Consider the following 23,781-nt stretch of genomic DNA (forward strand, 5'->3'; position numbering starts at 1 on the left):
CTATTTCTTGCAGCATGCTGTCAAACCACTTCCCACAGGCTGGGCTCAAGTCTTCTGACGGCCAGAGTTCAGGTCACCCCGTGCAAAGGCACATTCATAAATACACCCAGTCTGGGAGAAATTGCTCGTTGAATTATATAACCATTGTCCCTTTCTGCCCAATGGCAGAATTCAGCTGGACCTATGGCTATCAGAAAATAACAACTACATTTCTCTCCCAGAGGTGGGCTCTCTGGTCAACCAGATGTGAGTGGAAGTGACGGTGTACAAGTTCTGGATTATGCCCCAGGGAGCGTTGGAGGGCGGGAGCTGGGACAGAGCTGATTACAGTGAGAAGTTGTAGGGACATCCGGGAGCGGGGAGAACAACAGAGCTTGGAAAGAAAAGCTATGAAAAAAGGAATCCTTGCCTGGCTGGTGGTGGCACAGTGGATAGAACATAGACCTGGGACGCTGAGGTTACTGGTTCGAAACGCTGGGCTTGCCTGGTCAAGGCACATATGAAAATAGCAATCAATCAAGAACAGCTAAGGTGAAGCCACAATGAGTTGATGTTTTTCGCTCCTTGTCTCTCTCTCTCTCTCTCTCTCTCTCTCTTCTTTTTGTAAAATCAATATATAAAATCTTTTTTGGCCCTGGCCGGTTGGCTCAGCGGTAGAGCGTCGGCCTGGTGTGCAGGAGTCCCGGGTTCGATTCCCGGCCAGGGCACATAGGAGAAGCACCCATCTGCTTCTCCGCCCCTCCCCCCTCCTTCCTCTCTGTCTCTCTCTTCCCCTCCCACAGCCAAGGCTCCATTGGAGCAAAGATGGCCCGGGCACTGAGGATGGCTCTGTGGCCTCTGCCTCAGGTGCTAGAATGGCTCTGGATGCAACAGAGCGACACCCCAGAGGGGCAGAACATCGCCCCCTGGTGGGCATGCCGGGTGGATCTCGGTCGGGCGCATGCGGGAGTCTGTCTGACTGCCTCCCCGTTTCCAGCTTCGGAAAAATGAAAAAAAAAATAATAATAATAAAATCTTTTTTAAAAAATTAAAAAAAAAAAAGAATCCTTGTGGGCAGCATGGCAGAAAACCACTTTGAAAAAGGCACATGTCAGCGATGGAGTTGTGAGTCGTCGGCTGCGGGAGACACTCTGTAAACCGTGTCCTAATATCTTCTGTGGAAGCTTTTTGGCAAAATCGACCTCTTCCTGAGATCTTTGGTGGAGAGGGTTCTTCAGGGGAACTAGGAGAGGCCATGTTCCACATCTGCTTGAGCTTCTACAGGGATGTAGGGACGACCTAGAGCAGGGGTCCCCAAACTACGGCCCGCGGGCCACATGCGGCCCCCTGTGGCCATTTATCCGGCCCCCGCCGCACTTCTGGAAGGGGCACCTCTTTCATTGGTGGTCAGTGAGAGGAGCATAGTTCCCACTGAAATACTGGTCAGTTTGTTGATTTAAATTTACTTGTTCTTTATTTTAAATATTGTATATGCTCCCATTTTGTTTTTTTACTTTAAAATAAGATTTGTGCAGTGTGCATAGGGATTTGTTCATAGTTTTTTTTATAGTCCGGCCCTCCAACAGTCTGAGAAACAGTGAACTGGCCCCGTGTAAAAAGTTTGGGGACCCCTGACCTAGAGGATGGGTCCAGACCATAAATGGGAGCCGATATCCACATGAAAAAAATGTAGAATGTTGTAATCTTGTATTTTAAGGTACTATTCCCTGAGCAGTGAACTTGTATGTATTTTCCCTTTTGCTTGTATGTGTTTTCTTTTTTTTTTTTTTTTTTTTTTTGCATTTTTCCGAAGCTGGAAACAGGGAGAGACAGTCAGACAGACTCCTGCATGCGCCCGACCGGGATCCACCCGGCACGCCCACCAGGGGGCGACGCTCTGCCCACCAGGAGGCGATGCTCTGCCCATCCTGGGCGTCGCCATATTGCGACCAGAGCCACTCTAGCGCCTGAGGCAGAGGCCACAGAGCCATCCCCAGCGCCCGGGCCATCTTTGCTCCAATGGAGCCTCGGCTGCGGGAGGGGAAGAGAGAGACAGAGAGGAAAGCGCGGCGGAGGGGTGGAGAAGCAAATGGGCGCTTCTCCTGTGTGCCCTGGCCGGGAATCGAACCCGGGTCCTCCGCACGCTAGGCCGACGCTCTACCGCTGAGCCAACCGGCCAGGGCTGTATGTGTTTTCTGAATTGCTGAATTTGATATCAGTTAATTTGATCACTTTCAGTGTCTTTAAAGTTTAACCTCCTTTGAGGTTGGGGGCAGGTGCTGAATGCTGCAAGTTTCTATTCCAGTCTTGGTCTTGCCCACGGCCACACTCCATCCTGAAGTTACCTAATGGCTTCTAATGAAGCCATTAGAACAAAAGATGCTTCCATCAGTCTATCACTCGGGAAATCTGTGCTAGGGGCTGGGTCTGCGGTACCACAAGAGACAAATCTAGCCTGTAACTAAGTGTTTTTATATTCTTCAGCTCCAATCACAGGAAAACAGGACAGAAAGCCTCATGCCTCATCAGAACCGAAGAAGCAATGAGAACCTGTTGTTGATGAGGTGAGTGGAAGGTCATCTCACGATGGTACCAGCCTACCACCCTCTCATGTTCCAAGAGGATAAGCAGGCATCTGCCAAGACCCAGGTTAGTGGCAGTCCAAGCCTCCGACCATGTGGGTGGGTGAAAGGTTTCCAGGAAGTCACACAGGGGCAGCTGCCTTACAGTGGCCTGAACTTTGCAGAGTTATTCAAAATAAGCGATGATACAAGGTCTCCAGAAAGATGCCGTTATGGGCTGAAGGTCTGTCCCCAACCCCAATTTGTATATGGAAGCCCTTACCCAGCAGCAGGATGGTTGGGCCTTTGTGAGGTAACTAGGTTTAAATGAGGTCCGGAGGGTGAGGGCTCTCACCAGAAAACTGGTCTCGGATTTTCTAGCGCCCAGAACTGTGAGATACAAGCTTCTGTTGTCCAAACTGCCCAGTCCACGGAGTTTGGTTATAAAAGCCCACGTTGACTGAGACAGGTGCACAAAAAGGTGGCACCATGGATGGGCTCCTGGCCGGGAGGGAGCTGTGTGCCTGGCCCCAGGAAGGCCATGGAGACTCTACTAGAGAGACATCAGGCAGGGGACTCTGTTCATGTCCTTGTCACTCAAGCATCGGACTGATGGAGCGGCCACCATCGCGAACATTGCTGGTCACTGGGTCAAAGGAGAAGAGAGAGCTTGGGGTAGGGGGAGGGAGTTGTTACAGCTGAAACTCCATCCTGGAAGGGACACTTTCAGTGCTGTTGATGACTCATTTTCCGGCCTGGAATAGATAACTGCTAGTGGCTGGCATGCATCAGCGTTTCCATACTGAACACCCCCAAAATGTGGCCACTAGGTGGCAGTAGCACGCACGACTTTTCCTGGCCTTAACAGGTGTGCGTGTGAAGTTCTTTGCAGCATGAAACTTTTCTAAGGCAAAGGTGGAGGAGGGGGAACACTACCCAGGAGGAGAGGACAAGGAAACAAGGGGGAGAGGGGTGTCGGAGAGGGGGCTTATGTGTCTAGGCAATGTTGCTTTGAGGTGCTGTTTTTTATAGGCATAGGATATGCCAGCAGCTACCAGCTGTGGGGTGCAGCTCCACGGGGTATGCAAAGCAGGAAGGCTCTGCCTAGTTTTTAAATTCTGTTAATTTTGACTTCGTTTAAAATAATTGGATATATAAGCATTTGAGTTGGTGCCCGCTGGGGTTTGGGGCTAACGGATTTCAGCCTGCTGTGAAGTGCCCACGTCGGGCCAACCCACAGAGGCCAGTTGGCTCGTTTATAGAATAATGCCCCCAGTGAGGGAGGCTCGGAGATCCTTGGGAAATGACAGAAATGACTCCCACATCGTGTTTCTAAGAAAAGGGCACCCTCATATCCACGGGACTTACTTTTTTATTATTTATTTTTATTAAGTGAGAGGTGGGGAGGCAGAGAGACAAGCTCCTGCATGTGCTCCCAACTGGGTTCCATCCGGCAAACCCCCTATCCGGGGATGCTTTGCCCATCTGGGACCGTTGCTCCATTGCTCTGCAACCGAGCAATTTTAGTGCCTGGGGCGAGGCCATGAAGCCATCCATCCTATGCAATCGGGCCCAACACACTCGAATTAATTGAGCCAAGGCTGTGGGAGAGGAAGGGATAGGGGAAGGGTGGAGAAGCAGATAGTTGTTTTTCCTGTGTGCCCTGACCGGGAATCGAACCCGGGACTTCTACTTCCACATGCCAGTTCAACGCTCTACCACTGAGCCAACCAGAAAGGGCCCATGGGACTTAAATTTGAGAACGGTGTTCACAATGTTGTATGTTAAGGGGGATGCGGGCCTACAAGGAGAATTTCATATAAGGCTTTTGCAGAGAATCCTTCTTATTTCCCTTTGAGTAACAAATGCTCAGCACAGGTATTACCATAAGTACAAAGGGCAGACTGACTGACACTTCAGCCCTACCTCCTGCATTTCTCTCATCCCTACACTGTCCAGTGCAGCCACACTGAGTGCAGACCTGCAGTGAGTTCAGAATTTCTGTGCTGATGTAGGAAAAATATGTGACCACTAGGTGGCAGGAGCGCCCAACTTTTAGTCCTCCTCCACTGGGCTTTTGTCAGTGCTGTTCCCTCAGATTAGAACACCCTTCCAGCCCCTCTTCGCCTAATGTCCACTCAGCTTTCAAATCTCACACTGCTTCTTTAGCCAAGCCTTCCGAGATCTCCCTGATTAGATTAAATCCTCCAGTTACAAACTTTCAAAAACGTTCTCTTCTTTTTGCTATAGTTGCAATGGTGGAACATGGTTAATGGTTTCCCAGCATCTGAGTTTTCCTTCTTCCTTTAAGTATCAGAAAACCCCTTTCTCATTTTTGGAAGGACTCATACTAAAACCCGTATTTCCACCGCCACTTTTACTGCTAGACCTGACCATGAACTAGCTCTGGCCCATGGGATGTGAGCAGAAGACAGGTTCGAATTCAGGTCCTAATCTTTTTTTTTTTTTTTTCATTTTAGAGAGGAGAGAGAGAATGAGAGAGAGAGAGAGAGAGAGAGAGAGAGAGAAGGGGGGAGGAGCAGGAAGCATCAACTCCCTTATATGCCTTGACCAGGCAAGCCCAGGGTTTTGAACCGGTAACCTCAGTGTTCCAGGTCAACGCTTTATCCACTGCGCCACCACAGGTTAGGCCCTCAGGTCCTACTCTTAAAATTATCTTTGAGGACCCTGGCCGGTTGGCTCAGCGGTAGAGCGTCGGCCTGGCGTGCAGGAGTCCTGGTTCCAGGTTCGATTCCCGGCCAGGGCACCCAGGAGAAGCGCCCATCTGCTTCTCCACCCCTCCCCCTCTCCTTCCTCTCTGTCTCTCTCTTCCCCTCCCGCAGCCGAGGCTCCATTGGAGCAAAGATGGCCCGGGCGCTGGGGATGGCTCTGTGGCCTCTGCCTCAGGCGCTAGAATGGCTCTGGATGCAACAGAGCGACACCCCAGAGGGGCAGAGCATCGCCCCCTGGTGGGCAGAGCATCACCCCCTGGTGGGCGTGCCGGGTGGATCCCGGTCGGGTGCATGCGGGAGTCTGCCTGACTGCTTCCCCATTTCCAGCTTCGGAAAAATGAAAAAAAAAAATTATCTTTGAGATTTGTTCTCTCCCTGTTTCTCTCTCTTCCCCCTTTCCCACTGTCTCAGAACCAATATCAAAACTACATTTTGCCTGACCTGTGGTGGCGCAGTGGATAAAGCATCGACCTGGAAATGCTGTGGTCGCCAGTTCGAAACCCTGGGCTTGCCTGGTCAAGGCACATATGGGAATTGATGCTTCCAGCTCCTCCCCCCCTTCTCTTTCTCTGTCTCTCCTCTCCTCTCCTCTCTCTCTCTCTGTCTCTTCCTCTCCTCTCTAAATGAATAAATAAATAAAAATTTTAAATCTAAAAAAAACTACATTTTTAAATTTTTTTATTTTTATTTACTGATTTGAGAGAGATTTAAAAAACATTAATTGGCTGGTCTACCCATTCATTCAACTCACTGGTTGATTTCTGTATGCGCCTCGACTGGGGATTGAACCCACAGCCCTGGAGCATCGGGATAACTCTCCAACCAAGTTACCTGGTCATGGCCAAAGCTATATTTTAATAAAAGCAAAAGCTGTTGATAAGCAGCCCTAGACTGTTCAACTATACACTGTTACGTGAGAGAGAAATGAAATTACTGTATTTTTTTGCTCCATAAGATGCACCTGACCATAAGACATACCTAGGGTTTTAAGAAGGAAAATAAGAAAAACAATATTCTGAACCAAATGGTGTGTTAAAATATTTAATAAAATATACCACAATATTATTTCAACAATGTAAACTCAACAGAAGTATTTACAACCATTAGCACTGTTCTTAGCAAATGAGAAGAGACTTTAATGTTCAAATACTCTTCTAGTTGTCCGGGAACCCGCAGCAGCTAAAATAAAATAAACATTCACTCCATAAGATGCACAGGCATTTTCCCCTCCACTTTTGGGGGGGGAAAAGTGCATCCTATGGAGCAAAATATATGGTATATATTGTTTCTTTTCCCCCTTAGGGTGTCTTTGTTACAGCAGCTTAAAGTGTTCCTTAATCAAGATAGTAGTAATTTGGTCACTGCCATAGTTTCTCTGTGAGCTTCATGAGAGTAGGATGTGTGTCTGCCCTTACTCCTCATGGTGTCCTCAGAAGCTGACAGGTGCCTGAAATTAATGTTCAATAAGTGAATAAGTGGAAGAATGAGAACCAGTGTGGGGTGGTACAGGGAAAAATTGGAAGTCTCAAGGGTGAGGATGCTTGGGTTTGTGGCATCAGAAGGGAGACTCCATTGAAGCTAATAGCATTTATTTTTTTTATAGCTGTTGTAACAAGTTGTTGCAAACTAAGTGGCCTGAAACAATATAGTTTTCATTATTCCGTTCTGGAGGTCAGAAGTCCAAAATAGGTTGATGGGCTGGGTTCTTTTGGAGACTTCAGGGGAGAACCCAATCCTGGTCTTTTTAAGCCACCTGCAGTCCTTGGTCTGTGACTCTGCATCATACTGACCTCAGTTTCCATCCTCTTCCTCCCTAATTTTAAAATTAATCCCGTTAAATGTATTGGGTTGACGTTGGTTAATTAGATTTTACAGGTTTCAAGTGTACAATTCCACAACACATCATCTGTGTATTGCACTGTCTTTGCCACCCCGTCAAACCTCCTTCCGGCACCATGTATTTGAACGTCTTTCTCCCTTACTCCTTCCCTTCAATCCCCACCCACTGTGCTAACCACTATATTGTCTGTGTCTCCGAGTTTTTGTTTGTTTGAGTCGTTTGTTTATTTGTTTGTTGCTGTCTGTTTTCCATCCCACCTATAAGTGAAATCATATGGTTCTTGACTCTCCATCTCATTTTTCTTTTCTCTTTCTTTCTTTCTTTCTTTCTTTTTTTTTTTTAATATATTTTTCTGCAGTGAGAAGCTTGGAGGCAGAGACAAGACTCCCGCATGCACCTGACCGGGATCCACCCGGAAAGCCCACTAGGGGCGATACTCTGTCCATCTGGAGCGTTGCTCTGTTGCAACCGAAGCCATTCTAGTGCCTGAGGCAGAGGCCATGGAACCGTCCTCAGTGCCTGGGACAACCCTTCTCCAATGGAGCCTTGGCTGCGGGAGGGGAAGACAGACAGAGAGAAAGAAGAGGGGGAAGGATAGAGAAGCAGATAGGCACTTCTCCTGCGTGCCCTGGCCAGGAATCGAACCCAGGATTTCCACATGCCAAGCCGATGCTCTACCACTGAGCCAACAGTCCAGGGCCTCCATCTCGCTTATTTTTGCTTAGCATGATATGCTCATGACCACCCATGTTGCCTCTCTAACTCTGACCTGTGTACCTCCCTCTAAATAAGGATCCTTGTGGTGACACTGAACTCACCCAAATAATCCAGGATTATCTCCCCATCCACAATTCTTAGTTTAATCACACCCATGAAGCCCTTTTGCCATTCACAGGTTCTAGAAACTGGTACATCCCATATTCAAGAGAACCTCTATTCTGCCCACCATTGAAGGGCACAAGTACAAAGCCAGCATGGCGAGCTCATGAATACTGGGCATGTTCCCTAAGACCTATGTGCCAGGCCCTGGGGATGTAGAGATAAACCCACCTGGTCCCTTGAGAGGAGCTGATGGTCTGGTCCAGGAGACAGAGACTCAGAATACCGTACCCTAAGTAATCAGGATGTGATAAGGCACTGGGGTAGCACAGTGCATCAGGCAGAAGTTTGCAGGGGAAACGGCCTCTAATCTGAGACCTGAGGGATGAGTGGAGTTAGCCAGTCAAGAGAGAGTAGAGAGCAGTTACCATGCCAGATGTGTCACAGTCTCATTAGGACATCTTGGGGACTCTGGGCCTTTATGGGTGACAAAGAAAATGAACCATAAATTGCTTTGCATTTTAAGTGTTAAACATTCCCCTGTCTCTTCCTTATTTAAAACTGAAAGTGAGAGAAGAGATTATAGCCAGTAAAACTCAGAAGTCTTGACTCAACAAACTGGATAACACAATAAATTTAAATTAATAAATAAATAAATATTTAAAAATTAAAACAAAAACAAAAATAGCCCTGGCCGGTTGGCTCAGTGGTAGAGTGTCGGCCTGGCGTGTAGGAGTCCCGGGTTCAATTCCCGGCCAGGGCACACAGGAGAAGCATCCATCTGCTTCTCCACCCCTCCCCCTCTCCTTCCTCTCTGTCTCTCTCTTCCCCTCCCGCAGCCAAGGCTCCATTGGAGCAAAGTTGGCCCAGGCACTGAGGATGGCTCCATGGCCTCTGCCTTAGGCGCTAGAATGGCTCTGGTTGCAGCAGAGCAACACCCCAGATGGGCAGAGCATCACCCCCTGGTGGGCATGCCGGGTGGATCCCAGTCGGGCGCATGAGGGAGTCTGCCTGACTGCCTCCCTGTTTCCAACTTCAGAAAAATACAAAAAAAGACCCAACCCCCCCCCAACAAACTGGAAAAGGCTGTGGTGTTATTTTGTCTTTGTCCTTATGAGGCTGCCACAGCAGGCAAAAGAAACCCAATGGGCCTAACCAGGCAGTGGCACAGCGGATAGAGCATTGGACTGGGATGCAGAGGACCCAGGTTCGAGACCCCAAGGTCGCAGAGCTTAAGTGTGGGCTCATTCAGCTTGAGCGCAGGCTCACCAGCTTGAGCACAGGGTTGCTGGCTTGAGAGTGGGATCATAGACATAATCCCATGGTCGCGGGCTTGAAGCCCAAGGCCGCTGGCTTGAGGAAGGGGTCACTCACTCTGCTGAAGCCCCCCAATCAAGGCACATATGAGAAAACAATGAACAACTAAGGTGCCACAACAAAGAATTGATGCTTTTCATCTCCCTTCCTCTCTGCTGTCCCTATCTGCCCTCTCTCTGACTACGTCAAAGAAAAAGAAGAAGAAACCCAATGGGCCTGACCTGTGGTGTTGCAGTGGAAAGAACATCGCCCAGCATGTGGACATCCCAGGTTTGATCCCCAGTCAGGGCACACATGAGAAGTGACCATCTGCTTCTCTCCCACTTCCTGTCCCCCTTCTCTCCCTCTTCCATTCCTGCAGCCAGTGGCTGGATTAGGTTTAAGTGTCAGCCCCAGGTGCTAAGGATAGCTTGTTTGGTCCCAGCGTCAGCCTCAGGTGCTAAAAATAGTTCATTTGATTGGAGCACCAGCCCCAGACAGGGGTTGCCAGGTGGAACCCTGTTGGGGTGCATGTGGTGTCTGTCTCACTATCGCCTGTCCTCTCACTTAAAAAAAAAAAAAGAAACCCAATGGTCTAACCACACAGACTCTAACATAAAGTCTCAGGTTAAACCACTGTATGTATCTTAGAGGGTTGCTGGTGATAATTTTTTTTAAATTATTAAATGAGAGGCAGGGAGGTAAAGAGACTCTTGCATACGCCCAGACTGGAGGATCCACTGGCAAGCCCCCAGGGGACGATGCTCTGCCCATCTGGGGCCATTGCTTCGTTTCTCGGCAACCGAGCTATTTTAGTGCCTAAGGTGAGGCCATGGCATCATTTTCAGGACCCAGGGCCAACTTACTCTAATCAAGCCATGGCTGTGGGAGAAGAAGAGAGAAAGAGAGAAGGGGGAAGGGGAGGGGTGGAGAAGCAGATGTGTGCTTCTCTTGTGTGCCCTGACCAGGAATCAAACCCAGGACTTCCACATGCTCGGCTGAGACTCTACCGCTGAGCCAGCCGGGCCTGTTGGTGGTGATTTGGAATAACATAAGAATCACTTGGCAAAAATGACAGGCATGGTGACATGATCAGTGGTAGAAAGTGAAATTTGCATTATGACTGCTCTCCACTCAATAAGCATTCATTGAACACTTGGCCTTGTGCTAGACACTGGGGAAATTGCCAATTTTGGACATATTGGAGAGATTGATGCATGGGCAGACTGATGAATTTTGAATAGGTAAATGGGTGAGTGGATTAAGGGATTGATTAATTGATTAATGAAGAGAGGCACGGATAGGCCCTGGCTGGTTGGCTCAGTGGTAGAGCGTCGGCCTGGCGTGCAGAAGTCCCGGGTTCGATTCCCGGCCAGGGCACACAGGAGAAGCGCCCATCTGCTTCTCCACCCCTCCCCCTCTCCTTCCTCTATGTCTCTCTCTTCCCCTCCCGCAGCGAGGCTCCATTGGAGCAAAGATGGCCCGGGCACTGGGGATGGCTCCTTGGTCTCTGCCCCAGGTGCTAGAGTGACTCTGGTAGCGACAGAGCAACGCCCCGGAGGGGCAGAGCATCGCCCTCTGGTGGGCAGAGCGTCGCCCCCTGGTGGGTGTGCTGGGTGGATCCCGGTTGGGCGCATGCAGGAGTCTGTCTGACTGTCTATCCCTGTTTCCAGCTTCAGAAAAATACAAAAAAAAAAAAAAGAGAGAGAGGCACAGATAAATGGATGTGAAGATGAATGCACAATGTGTGGTGGAATGAGTACATGAATGAGTGAGCAAGTGAACAGATGGAGTCAAGTTGAAGTACCAACTCAGTTGTGCAGTTCCATACAGGTCTGGTTCCTCCTTGATAACTCAGGGCCCCTTCCTCTTTCTTGATCCCCCCACATCCACACATGCAAGAGGGATTGCCCTGTTTGTACTAAGAACAAACCCAGAATGTTCTGCGTCAAGTCTCTTGCCTCATCTCTTCATGGAGTTGATGCACACAGGCAGCCAATGGACTTCCAAATTCAGCTCTGCTGAGCTCACATGGAGACACTAGAATCTCACGCACTAAAGAGCTGGGTGTTGGAATCATGTCGTTTCCTAAGGTTTACTCACAGTATAATTTTCCCAGTCTTTACACATGTCCTGGTTTAGGTTGGCCTTTGAAGCAAAAGGACACACCCAACAAGAATTACTCACTCTACAAATTGGGTGTATGCACATGCATGTGTTATACTTGGGGGTCATGACATCAGAGACTTTATTTTTAGTAAAATAGAATATGTCCATGTGCATTCTCCTGGAAGTACATGTGGCTTTCTGGAACTTACATTTTAGTCTAGAGATATAAATGGATGTGTGTACAGGGTCATGATGTAAACCTTGCTTTTTATTCTGTCCTCTCCCCCCCAAAAAAGGGGTTAAAAAGTTAAAGCTGATGATTTAAGGTTTAGCAACTTCTTTCCAAGTGTTGGGGGCAAGCTATCTCATTGAATTCTGTCTACAGTGAAACAAGGTAGGTATTTCATTTCCCATTTCCTATTGAAAACCCAGGAGAAAGTGGTAGAGCGTCACCCTGGCCTGTGGAAGTCCCGAGTTGGAATCCCCATTAGGGCACACAGGAGAAGTGACCATCTGTTTCTCCTCCTTCCCCCCACCCCCTTCTCTCCCGCTCTCTCTGCCCATCCCACAGCCATGGCTCAATTGGTTTGAGTGCATTGGCACCCACCATCACCACTGCCACCCACTTTGTGCTGAGGATGACTCCATATAGCTCCTCTCGCCTCAGGTGCTAAAAATAGCTCCGTTGCAAGCATAGTTCCAGATGGGCAGAGCATCGGCCCCAGATAGAGGTTGCTGATTATATCCTGGTATGGGTGCAATTGAGAGTCTGTCTGTCTCCCCTCCTCTAACTTGGAAAAGAGAAAAAAAGGAAGTCATTCTCTTCTACATAAAATGGGACATAAGAACCAGAAAGTTGGAAAATTTAATACAAGAGCCTGACCAGGCGGTGGCGCAGTGGATAGAGCATCGGACTGGGATGTGGAGGACCCAGTTTCGAGACCTCGAGGTCACCAGCTTGAGCGCGGGCTCATCTGGTTTGAGCAAGGCTCACCAGCTTGAGCCCAAGGTCGCTGGCTCGAGCAAGGGGTCACTCGGTCTGCTGTAGCCCCCTGGTCAAGGCACATATGAGAAATCAATCAATGAACAACTAAGGAGCCGCAACGAAGAATTGATGTTTCTCAACTCTCTCCTTTCCTGTCTGTCCCTATCTGTTCTTCTCTTGGACTCTCTCTGTCTTTGCCACACACACACAAAAAGAAAATTTAATACAAGAAAAGAAGATGTGTGCCCCACCAAAATTAAGCAGAAGCCAAGAAAAGAGCACTTGAACCTGACCAGGTGGTGGCACAGTGGATGGAGCATCGGCCTGGGAAGCTGAGGACCCAGGTTCAAAACCCCAAGGTCAAGGTCACTGGCTTGAGCAAAGGGTCACTGGCTCCGTTGGAGCCCCCCCCCCCCATCAAGTCACATATGAGAAAGCAATCAATGAACAACTAAGGTGACACAACTATAAGTTGATGCTTCTCATCTCTCTCCCTTCCTACCTGTCTGTCTCTCTGTGTCTGTCTCTGTCGCTGTCTCTCTTTCTCTCTCTCTAAGAGAAAAAAGAAAGGAGCATGTAAATGCTGAGTGTCAAGAAGTGCTTAGGGACTGAAAGTGTGTGCCTGTGATGAGAAAGGCATCAGTGTTTGCCAGATAAAAACAGAACTTGAACGAATTCAGAAAGAAAGTGCATGCAGCTCCCTTGGAGGAGAATAGGCAAGACAAGGAGAGCAAACAGGCTGCGTTGGTTTTGCACAACGGTGAGGATGAGGGCAGTCAAGAGCACAGCGGAAGCAGGCCAAATGAAATTGATCGGGTCCAGATCAAGGCTCTACTTCACACGCTCCACTTCCTGTTGCCACAACAACGGGTCTCCGCTTAAAGATAACGGCGGGTCAAGGATAAGAGTCGCGGGCAACGAAACTGCAATCAGGGAAGAAGTTCTACGAGGTTACTCTTAGTTTAACCATTGGGGAAGGCTTGAGAAGGCCTTTCAGGGGTTTGCTTGACGACCAGGTATGATGTCATCAAGGGAATAACATCAATATTTTTATTTTGTTTTGTTTTAGGGAGAGAGATAGAGAGAAGGACAGACAGACAGGAAGGGAGATGAGAAGCATCAGCTTGTTGTTGGGGCACTTTGGTTGTTCATTGATTGCTTTCTCATATGTGCCTTGACCCAACCAAGCTAGAGACCCCTTGCTCAAGCCAGAGACCTTGGGCTCAAGACAGCGACCATAGGGTCATGTCTATGATCCCACGCTCAGGCCAGTGACCCCGCGCTCAAGCCCGTGGGCTTGGGGTTTCAAACCTGGGTCCTCAGCGTCCCAGGTGGATACTCTATCCATTCTGCCACCACCTGGTCAGGTTCAATGGGTTGCTTTAAAGTTGAGCTGGAGCGAGCGCATTGGAGAAAAGACTAGAACCTCCTTCAGTTCTTTAGACTTTGGTGGAAACCTCTGTTATATAGTTAATATTTATTGAGCCTTTACTTCAGGTCAGTCACTGTGTCAAACGTTTTGTGTGTCATGGCCACTTAACCCTATAAAAATACTAAGAAGTGGGTGTTAACAATGCGCCCATTTTCCAGCAGAGACAAGGGAGGCTTGGGGAAGGTCACTGTCCTCATATTGCACAGTGGGTCAGCAGCAGCCCTAGGATTCGAACCTAAGCCTTCTGGCTCGGAAGCTTGAACACCTCCCCGGATCTGGGAGGTCTTGGAGCAATATCCCAGAGGAAGATACAGCGTATGAGACAAAGCTGATTATTATTCAGAAGCTGGGCTCAGCCGGGAGGGAGACGCTGTGGGGCTCCAACCCCGGGCATCCTACTTCTTCGTTGCTTCTCTGGGAAGGCTCCTCACGCAGCTGGCGCCACGACCCAGTCCTCCGGGCTCAGGGTCCAGCGGGAGCGGGAGCGCCACGCCAGCTGCGCCAGTCCAAAACGACCAGCGTGGTCAGGCAGAGGAGGACCAGGCCAGCCAGCCCCAGACGGACGAGGTTGCCCCGCGTGTAGTCCGAGGAGCCATAGCCTGCGGAGCCGGAGGGGCCAGCCAGGGAGACGGACGGTCAGCATCCCGACCAGAGGGCTCCTTTCCGTCCTCCCGGTTTTGGGGGCACTGGGGTTCATGGGCGGGGGGGGGGGTAATGAGGGCAGGGGGCGTGGACTCCCGGGTCGGAGGGAGGAGGGGCCGGGGGCGTGGACTCCCGGGTCGGAGGGAGGAGGGGCGGGGGGCGTGGACTCCCGGGTCCGAGGAAGGATGGGCCGGGGGCGTGGACCCCCGGGTCCGAGGGAGGAGGGGCCGGGGGCGTGGACTCCCGGGTCCGAGGAAGGAGGGGCCGGGGGCGTGGACTCCCGGGTCCGAGGGAGGAGGGGCCGGGGCCGTGGACCCCCGGGTCCGAGGGAGGAGGCTGGGGGCTCGGATCCCCGGGTCCGGAGGAGCAGGGACCGGGTTGGGGTGGGTGGGGGGACCCCTTACCGTCGGAGCTGATGACCAGCGGCTCGCTGCGCTGCGACAGCACGTAGGGGGCCGCGGGCGTGTGGTAGTAGCAGGTGTAGGTGCCCGGGGCGCGCGCGCCGGGCAGCGGGAAGTCGGCCCAGGGCTCCGCCGCCTCCTGGAAGCCCAGCGGCTGCTCCTCGCCCGCGCGGTACAGCGCGAAGCTCATGTTCCGCAAGCCGCCGGCGCAGCGCAGGCTCACGGTGTCGCCCGGGCCGGGCAGCGCCACCAGCGACGGGCGCGGCAGGAAGGCTGCGAGGGGGTGCGGGGGGCGGGGAGGACGAAGACCAGGGTGGGCGCCCTGCGCCTCCGTGTCCCCTCACATCCTATGAGTCCGCTTTCCCCTGTGCCGGTGCCTAAAATCCTGTCTCTCTGTTATCTCCCCACCTGCGTGTGTCCCTCTCCCCGGATCTCAGAGGCAGCGTCCTCTGATTTTTTTTTTTTTTTTCTCCCTGTGTTTGTGTGTCTCCCAGGGTTTCCCAACCTCGATACTAGTGACATTTTGGGAACATCTGGGTCATTCTTTGTTTATGGGGCGGAGGGCTATCCTGCATCCTGTAGGCCGTTGGGCAGCACCTCGGGCCTCTCTCCTCTGGAAATTACCGGTCACCTGGGGGCCATAGAAACCCCTGGTTGAGGATCACCCCTTTTTCTGTCTCTGTCTCACTCTTTTTCCTTTGTGTTATTGTACAAGCCTGTCTCTGTCCCTCCTCCTCCCTCCCTCGTCCCACTCCTGTGTCCCTTCCTTCCCCTCCTCCGCCCCCTCCAGGACCTCACCTGTCACCAGTAGTTCCAAGGCATCGCTGGGGTGGGACCAGACACCCGGCACCCCGCCTGGATTCCGGTACCGGCAGTGATAACTGCCCCCCTGGGCCTCAGTCACCTCCTCCAGGAAGAACTGGGCCAGCTCCGTAGACACGTTCCGGTACAGCACGGGAGCGGTCTCCCCAGACTTGAAGAGAGCAAACCCCCAGGCAGGCTGCGGTGCTCGGCACGTCAGAGTCACGTTGGTCCCTGGTGTCACAACTGGGGCAGGCTGAGCCTCCAGCCGGGGCTTGGAGTATGAGTTTGGGGGTATGGAAGGGAAGGGTCGTGGGGGCTTGGGGTAAGAGGCTGGGGGTACTGAATGAGAGGGCTGTAGCGGCTTGGGTCGCCTGGTCTTGTCGTGTGACAATGGAGGCACTGAATGAAGGGATTGTGGCGGCTTGGGGTAAGAGGTTGGGAATATTGAAAGATAACGTTGCCAGAAATTGTGAAATGAGTCTGGGGTTACTGAATGAAGGGATTGTGGCGGCTTGGGGTAAGAGGTTGGGAATATTGAAAGATAACGTTGCCAGAAATTGTGAAATGAGTCTGGGGTTACTGAATGAAGGGATTGTGGCGGCTTGGGGTAAGAGGTTGGGAATATTGAAAGATAACGTTGCCAGAAATTGTGAAATGAGTCTGGGGTTACTGAATGAAGGGATTGTGGCGGCTTGGGGTAAGAGGTTGGGAATATTGAAAGATAATGTTGCCAGAGATTGTGAAATGAGTTTGGGGTTACTGAATGCAAGGGCTGTAGGGGCTTGGGTTGCTTGATCTTGTCGTGTGACAATGGAGGCACTGAATGAAGGGGTTGTGGAAGCCTGGGGTAAGAGGTTGGGGGTACTGAAGGGAAGGGTAGTCGGTACTTGGGTGGCCTGATCTTGTGGTGTGGCAATAGAGGTCCTGGGTAAATGGGCTTGGGGTATGATGGAGGTTCTGGGTAAATGGGCTTGGGGTATGATGGAGGTTCTGGGTAAATGGGTTTGGGGTATGATGGAGGTTCTGGGTAAATGGGCTTGGGGTATGACGGAGGTTCTGGGTAAATGGGCTTGAGGTATGATGGAGGTTCTGGGTAAATGGGTCTCCTGGGTTTGGGGTATGATGGAGGTTCTGGGTAAATGGGTCGCCTGGGCTTGTGGAGTAAGGCTCGGGGGACTGAGTAAGTGGGCAGCCTGTGTCCCCGGGCTTCCTGGGTGCCTGAGGACATGAAGGGGGAGCTGGTATGAGAGGAGGGTCACCTGGAACAATCAGAGTCCCTTTCTCAGCCTCAGTCCCCTCTTTGAGAAATGGGAAGGTACCAGGTCCCCAGAGGGCTTGTTTACAACGAGCTACAAACCACAGGAGCAAGGTGAGTTTTCCTCTGCAGTTTTTAAGCATCATGCAATGGGTTGGGTCCCAGAAACCCCTGGTTTTAAATTGCTCTCTAGAATATCTGCAATATACCCAATATATTTCAGTAGTTGCCAACCCTTTCCTAAAACAAATTCTTGATTAATTGAAGACCTACATGTATTTTTTTTAACAATAAAAGTGTTAGAAAAAAAATGCAGGAAAATATATTTGTCTTGGGGGGTAGAGAAAGCTGTCTTAAAATATAAAATAAAAATTTCAGAAGAGACAAGGTTAGTTAATTTGACCCCTTCAACCAGTTTCAAGTGGTATCTGAGAAAAGACAAATCAATGAACCTAGAAGACAAATGGCGGCACTGGCTGAAAAGACTTACTCACAAACCACGCAGATGAAGAGTATAGCAAGAAATCCAAGGGCCAACCCAATTGAAAGTTGGGTAAAACATATGACTAGGCAATTCACAGAACCGGAAGTTCAATTAACACACTTGGCAGTGATGGGAAGGATTGTTTAATCTTAGTTCCCCTGGCTGGGTAGCTCAGCTGTTTGGAACATCATCCTGATACAACAAGGTTGCAGGTTCAATCCCCAGTTAGGTCACATAGAAGAAAACAATGAATGCATAAATAAGTGGGACAGCAAATCAATGACTCTCTCCCCCCCAAAAATCAGTAAATAAAAAATTAAGGTCCTGGCTGGGTGACTCAGTACAAAGAGCATCATTCTGGTGCCCTTAAGTTACAGATGCAATCACTGGTTAGGGCACATACAAGAAGCAACCAATGAGTACACAAATAAATGTAACAACTCAGTGGAATGAATTGATGCTTATCTCTTCCCTCTCTCGACTTTGCCATCTCTCTCTCTCTCTTCTCCCCCCCTTACCCTCCCTCTCCCCCTTCTCTTCCTCTTCCTCTTTCGCAGCCAGTGGTTTATTGGTTCAAGCATTGGCCCCAGGCGGGGTTGCCGGGTGGTTCTGTTTGGATAAAGATGTAGTGCACAGACACTGAGGCACACTTGAGTGTGCCTTTTGAGAAGTCAATTTGTCAGTTTCTATCAAGATCCAAAGGGCGCAACCTATGCCCCAGTAATTCCAGGCTGCTCCTAGATGAACGTACACACATTTGCACAAAAAGCTCCTATGGAAGCACTCACTACAGCACTGGTTGTGAGGGGGTAAGTTGGCAACAGCCTAAATATACATCAAGAAGGCCAAATAGCCTGATCTGCGGTGGCGCAGTGGATAAAGCGTCAACCTGGAACACTGATGTCACAGGTTTGAAACCCTGGGCTTGCCTGGTCAGGGCACATGTGGGAGTTGATGCTTCCTGTTCCTCCCCCTTCTCTCTCTCACTCACTCTCTCTCTCTCTGTAAAATGAATAAGTCTTAAAAAAAAAAAAAGGCCAAATAAATCAGAATCCAACCACACAATGGCAAATGCTAGGCAACAGCTTAAAAGGAAAAAAAAAAAAAGCAGAGCTAGCCGAATGACACGGAAATATCTCCAAGAGAGATTGTAAAGTGGAAAATGTATGATGAAGAACAGTGATTCACAAAATATCAGTTTTGCCTCGGCAAGAAAAACAAGAAGTATGTAAATACATATGTGTGTTTGAATGCTCAGAAATTTCCTGTAAGGATTCAGAGATTATTTAAAGAAGATGAGGAAGAGGAAGAGAGATGCTGTTATATGTCCTTCAGTAATGATTGAATTTTTTTTAATGACAGAATTTTTAAATCCAGGAATATATATTGGCTTTACCACTTAAACATGCTAATTTAAAATAAATTGGTAGCTTAGGTATTAATGGTTCTTTAGGTGGTTCTTATCTGAAGTTGGAGTATAGTGGGGGGAATTTTGAAAGAAGAGATCTCACTATCAGAACATCTGGAAAGAAACCCAGAAATATTTCAGGGTGGAGGACCCTTCTTTCCAAATTAAGTAGTAATTAGTGTTGCCAGAAATCTCTCTCTTAAGCCCTGTGCTATGCCAAATTCTGAGTCCAGGCTTCTACACATGTGATTTAAAATTTTTTTAAATTTATTGATTGATTTTAGAGAGAAGAGAGTGTGTGTCAACAATTTGTTGTCTCTCTTATTTATGCACTCATTGCTTGATTCTTGTATATGCTCTGACCCGGGATCGAACCCACAACCTGACATATGGGGATGACGCTCTAACTAACTGAGCTACCCTGTCAAGGCTACACATGTGACTTTATTAAATCTTAACAATAGCCCTTTTCCTAGAGAAGGGAACCGAATGAGCATTTGTTCAAAGTCCTACGTGACTAAGAAGGTGAAAGTGGGGTTCTAGCTTAGGTCTAGACCCTCTTAGCTCCAAAGTTCATGGTCTTCACTACTCACCTATCCTGGTCATTAAAGGGAGTGAGAACAGAAGGAAAGGAATAAATGAGGAGGAGGGAGGGAAACAAGAAAATGTGAGGTTAGGGTGAGCACCAAAAATAAAATCTGAGTAGTTGGAAATGGGATATCAGCAACATACAGGCAAATGGATGAGGGTGGTACTCACCACTGGAAGTGACATCTGTGTGACACAGAGGCCCTGAGGAAAGTTGAGGGGGCTTGGTCTTATCAAAGCCCTAGGCTGCTCCCCACCCCACATCATTGGCAACCCAGGAATCGAAGTAACCAGGCCTTCTTTCCTCTAGAAGACAGGAGTCTTGGCCATACTTTCTCTTCCCTTGGTAGCCATAAAAGCAGACTCCCAATCCCCACCTACTAAAGAAGCCAGAAGTCTGGACCCAGGACACTCTTTCTTCTGTCTGCAAGAGTTCAGGTCCTTAGACTCCACCTTTTCTGGGATACAGTAATCTGAGCCCACAGTTTCTCCTCCTTGTGGTTCAGGAGTCTGGGCCCCAGCTACCCCCTTTCCTAGGCACCCAGGTGTCCTGGCTTCCATCTCCCCACTCACGTCAGAATCTGGGATTTTAACAGTCCTTGTCCCCAGGAGTTCAGGTCTCTAGCTCTCTCCCACCTCAAGAGCTGGAGAGTCCTATCTCCAACTTCCTCTTTTTCCAGGAATGGGAGCAGAGGATTAGGGTCTCCTGTGCCTTCTTGCTTTAGGACCCAGGGGCCTGCCTCTCATTCCTGTCCTGTTATTCTGGCCTAGACTTCTGAACCCTTACGGTGCCTGATCACCCTCCCCTCAGAGAGACCCAATAGTCCTGTCCCTTGCTTCCACCCTCCCCTAGATGTTTGGGTCCCCAGAGCCTGTCTCTCTGCACCCTAGCCCAGCCAGGAACCCAGAGATAAGGCATGGTGTGGCTCACAGAGGGTCAGCAGCTGGAGGATCAGCACCAGGGCCATGGTGGGCAGGTCTGGGTGGAATCCGAGCAGAACAGTGGCTCAACAGTGATCTATGCTCTCACCTCCCAGGAAGTGAGGCAACATCAGAAAATCAGAGTCAGAGGCCTGTTTGGGGTGGGTGGGGGTGGGGATCACAGCCTCATGGTAAAGTTGAGATTGGGGTAGTCATAACTGGTTGTGTTCCTTAATTAAACTTTAAAGACAATTAGCACCTTTTATGTGCCAGAGCCTGCTGCACAGACTCCCAGAGAGGAGTCGACCTCATCAATGCCCTCCGGCAGCCCCCAGTCTGATGGAAAGACAGATGTGGACTACATAGGCTTTAAAAATAAGTGATGTAGCCCTGGCCGGTTGGCTCAGTGGTAGAGCATCGGCCTGGCGTGCAGGAGTCCCAGGTTCGATTCCCGGCCAGGGCACACAGGAGAAGCGCCCATCTGCTTCTCCACCCCTCCCCCTCTCCTTCCTCTCTGTCTCTCTTCCCCTCCCGCAGCCAAGGCTCGGGAGTATCGCCCCCTGATGGGCATGCCGGGTGGATCCCGTTTGGGTGCATGCGGGAGTCTGTCTGACTGCCTCCCCGTTTCCAACTTAAGAAAAATACAAAAAAAAAAAAAGTGATGTGCCCCGGCCGGTTGCTCAGTGGGTTAAGAGCTTGTCCCGAAACGACAAGGTTGCATACAGTTCGATCCTAGAATAGGATACACATGGGAAGTAACCAATGAATGCACAGCTGGGTGAAACAACAAATGCTTCCCTCCTCTCTCCCTCTCTCTGTCTAAAATTCAAAAAAAAATTAAGCCCTGGCCGGATGCTCTGTTGGTTGGAGCATCCACCCGAGGTTGCCACTTTGCTTCCCTGCTCAGGGCATATACAAGAGCAGCTCAATGTTTCTGTCCCTCACTCTCCCTGACAATCTAAAAAAAAAAAAGAAGATGTGTGCTATAACGGAGGTTCCCCCACAGAGCACTGTGAGAGTCCACAGAAGGCCCCTAACCCTTCTGCTCCGGGCAGGCGAGCTGATTTGAAGCTGAGACCTCAAATGAGAACTCAAGTCATTTGTCCTCTCCCAGCCTCCGTCTCCCCATCTGTAAAATGGACTCTTACAAGCAACTATTGCATCCCGCCTTAGGTGACTTGCAGCAGAAGGCCTGCGGAGTAGAAATAACTCTAGAGCGAGAGGTCTAGGCTGAGAGAAGCAAGGGAGGAGGCAGGTGTGCCAAGACAGGTTTGTATTTAAATCAGGAGCGCCGCCTCCGACCCTGCCGTCGCCACCGACTTTTGTTCTGTGCCAGCGCGCACGCGCGGAATCAGCAGAGACTCGCAAGCAGGGACCGCAACTCCCAAAGTGCTTCGCGTCTTCGTCAACGTCTGGAGAGCTGTTCTGCATCAGTACGCATGCGCAGACTCAGCGGCGCCTCGAATGCGGGGACCACAATACCCAGGGTGCTCCGCGCCCTCGCAGCCGCCGCGATCAAGATGGCTGGGAGTAAGTGCGGGCGCCGGAGGCGCGCGGGAGGCGGGTCTAACCCGGGCGGTGCGGCGCTAACCCGAGCGCTGCGGGGCTAGGGTGCGGTGGTGCCCTCCGTGGAGGTGGTGGGGTTGGGGCCCGAGGGGAACGCATAGGTTAGCAGAGGGCCCCTCCAGGGCAGGGGTGGTGCGAGAGGGTTAGAGGTCACCGGGGGCATTCCCTGAATGGATGACCCTCCCCGCCCACCCCTTCAGGACTCGCCGCCTTCTTCAAGAATGCCTGGGCCAAGGAGCCGGTGCTGGTCGCGTCCTTCACTATCGGGGGCCTCGGTGCGTGAGCGCGAACGTGCATCACCCCACCCGGCGTCCCAGCCTTACCTGCCCCGAAGGTCCCTTCGCTCCCCCACGTGCGTTCAGTCCTGACCCTCCAGGCCCCCTGTCCGCCCTCGTCGTCCATTGCCCCCACCCGTATGTTAACACCCCCACGACGTCTCTTGGCCTAACCCCATTCCTAATATTATCCCTTAATCACCCCCCTCGCTCCCTACCGCAAGAGGTCCCATCATTCATCCCGCTTCAGGAGAGGTTCCCAACCCTGGCTATGCATTAAAAACACCTACGCGATAAATAATAATAATGTCCGAATCCACCCGACGTTCACTCACAGTCTCCAGTGACTCCCATGCGCGGCCTGATTGAGAGTCTCTGCTCTAGTACAGGGTCACTCCTACCCGGATGGACATTGGGGGCGGGGGGAGGGCTTGTTAAAATGGGCTCTGATTCAGTGGGCTAGGTGGAGCCTGGGATACTGCATTTCTAACAAGACCCCAGGTCCTGTCAACAGTGTGGGTCTGCAGGCCACTGGGTAAGGTTCTTCCAAGACAGTTGTCCCACTGACCACATTGGCCACGGAACACTTTAAATCCTAAGGGTTACAACACCCATGTGAAGTACACACTGGATTTCAGACTTAATATGAAAAAAAGCATATAAAATGTTGCCATTTTTTCGTGGTGTGTTGAAACAATACTTTGGATATATTCGGTTAAATATATTTTAAAAATTATAAGTTTTAAGTATCACGTGGCCATTAGAAAATGTAAAATTACATGTGTGGCTCTTGTATTTATCACACAGCGCAGGCCTAGAATGTTCCTTTATATGTTTTGCCCTGCCCCCTAGGACTGCTGGCTCTCACCCTAGATGGACTGTTCCTTGTATAACCTTTCCCTCTGCTTATTCCTGATTCCCCGGTGCCATTCCCAAGACACTTCCCATCCAGTATGCTCCATGACCACCTCTACACTCCAGTGTGCTCATCCCATAATCCCCCCACTTCCCTCCCCTGTGCCCTCTACAGCCCAGGTATCTGTAAATGCTTGGCTCCCAGCCCCACCTACACACACAAAAAAATTAAAACCCTTGTGATCAATGGGGCTCTGGGGTGGGAGCCCTCTGGAGGTGCTGCACCTCCTGTTCCCTCCCCGCCCTCCCCCTTTCCAGAGCCACCTTCCCTGGACCTCACCCCCCATGTCTCTCCACAGCTATCATTCTGCCCATCGTCAGCCCGTACACCAAGTACGCCACCATGATCAACCAGGTCACCCCCTACAACTACCCTGGTGAGTGGGGGATGGATCTGTCTCTGGTTCCCTAAGATCTAGAGGTCTGTGTTTCTCTTCTGTCTCCGCATCCCTGATTCGCTGAGCCTTCTTCTCCTGTCTTTCCTTCCCCTAAGGTCCCAATACCCTCTGAATGTAAACTGACAGACCAGCCCTTTACCAGGGCCCCCGGAGATCTGCTGGTCTCAGTGGCCCACCCTTCTGTCCCACAGTGCCCGTCCGAGATAATGGGAACATGCCCGACGTGCCCAGCCACCCCCAGGACCCCCAGGGTCCAAGCTTGGAGTGGCTGAAGAAACTGTGAACACCTCCACTGACAGGGAGGAGGTCCCCTCTGCTGTGGCCCCCAATAAAAATGTGAAAACTGATCTCAGCGTTGAGAGTGTGTGTGA

The 23,781-nt window shown here is 50.5% G+C and overlaps 2 protein-coding genes across 3 annotated transcripts; one reads left to right on the top strand and one right to left on the bottom strand.

The window, feature by feature from the left end:
* Positions 1-13,799: 13,799 nt before the first annotated feature.
* OSCAR (osteoclast associated Ig-like receptor) lies at positions 13,800-21,681 on the bottom strand. Of its 2 annotated transcripts, none has more exons than XM_066374191.1 (6): positions 21,405-21,681; positions 20,267-20,408; positions 19,507-19,539; positions 15,595-16,818; positions 14,800-15,069; positions 13,800-14,352 (listed from the first exon to the last, which is right to left on the bottom strand). In XM_066374191.1, exons 2-6 carry the CDS (start codon positions 20,301-20,303, stop codon positions 14,216-14,218), a joined length of 1,701 nt encoding a protein of 566 aa, XP_066230288.1. In that variant the 5' UTR covers positions 20,304-20,408; positions 21,405-21,681; the 3' UTR covers positions 13,800-14,215. The 2 variants fall into 2 exon arrangements, with proteins under 2 accessions (XP_066230288.1, XP_066230287.1); XM_066374190.1 differs by having other exon boundaries at positions 20,267-20,365; positions 21,405-21,680.
* NDUFA3 (NADH:ubiquinone oxidoreductase subunit A3) lies at positions 21,676-23,757 on the top strand. Its single transcript, XM_066374192.1, has 4 exons — positions 21,676-21,786; positions 22,023-22,097; positions 23,312-23,389; positions 23,602-23,757. Exons 1-4 carry the CDS (start codon positions 21,696-21,698, stop codon positions 23,691-23,693), a joined length of 336 nt encoding a protein of 111 aa, XP_066230289.1. The 5' UTR covers positions 21,676-21,695; the 3' UTR covers positions 23,694-23,757.
* The last annotated feature ends 24 nt before the right edge of the window (positions 23,758-23,781 follow it).

This window comes from Saccopteryx leptura, chromosome 3 (genome assembly GCF_036850995.1).
Source record: "Saccopteryx leptura isolate mSacLep1 chromosome 3, mSacLep1_pri_phased_curated, whole genome shotgun sequence".
Taxonomy (NCBI): Eukaryota; Metazoa; Chordata; class Mammalia; order Chiroptera; family Emballonuridae; genus Saccopteryx; species Saccopteryx leptura.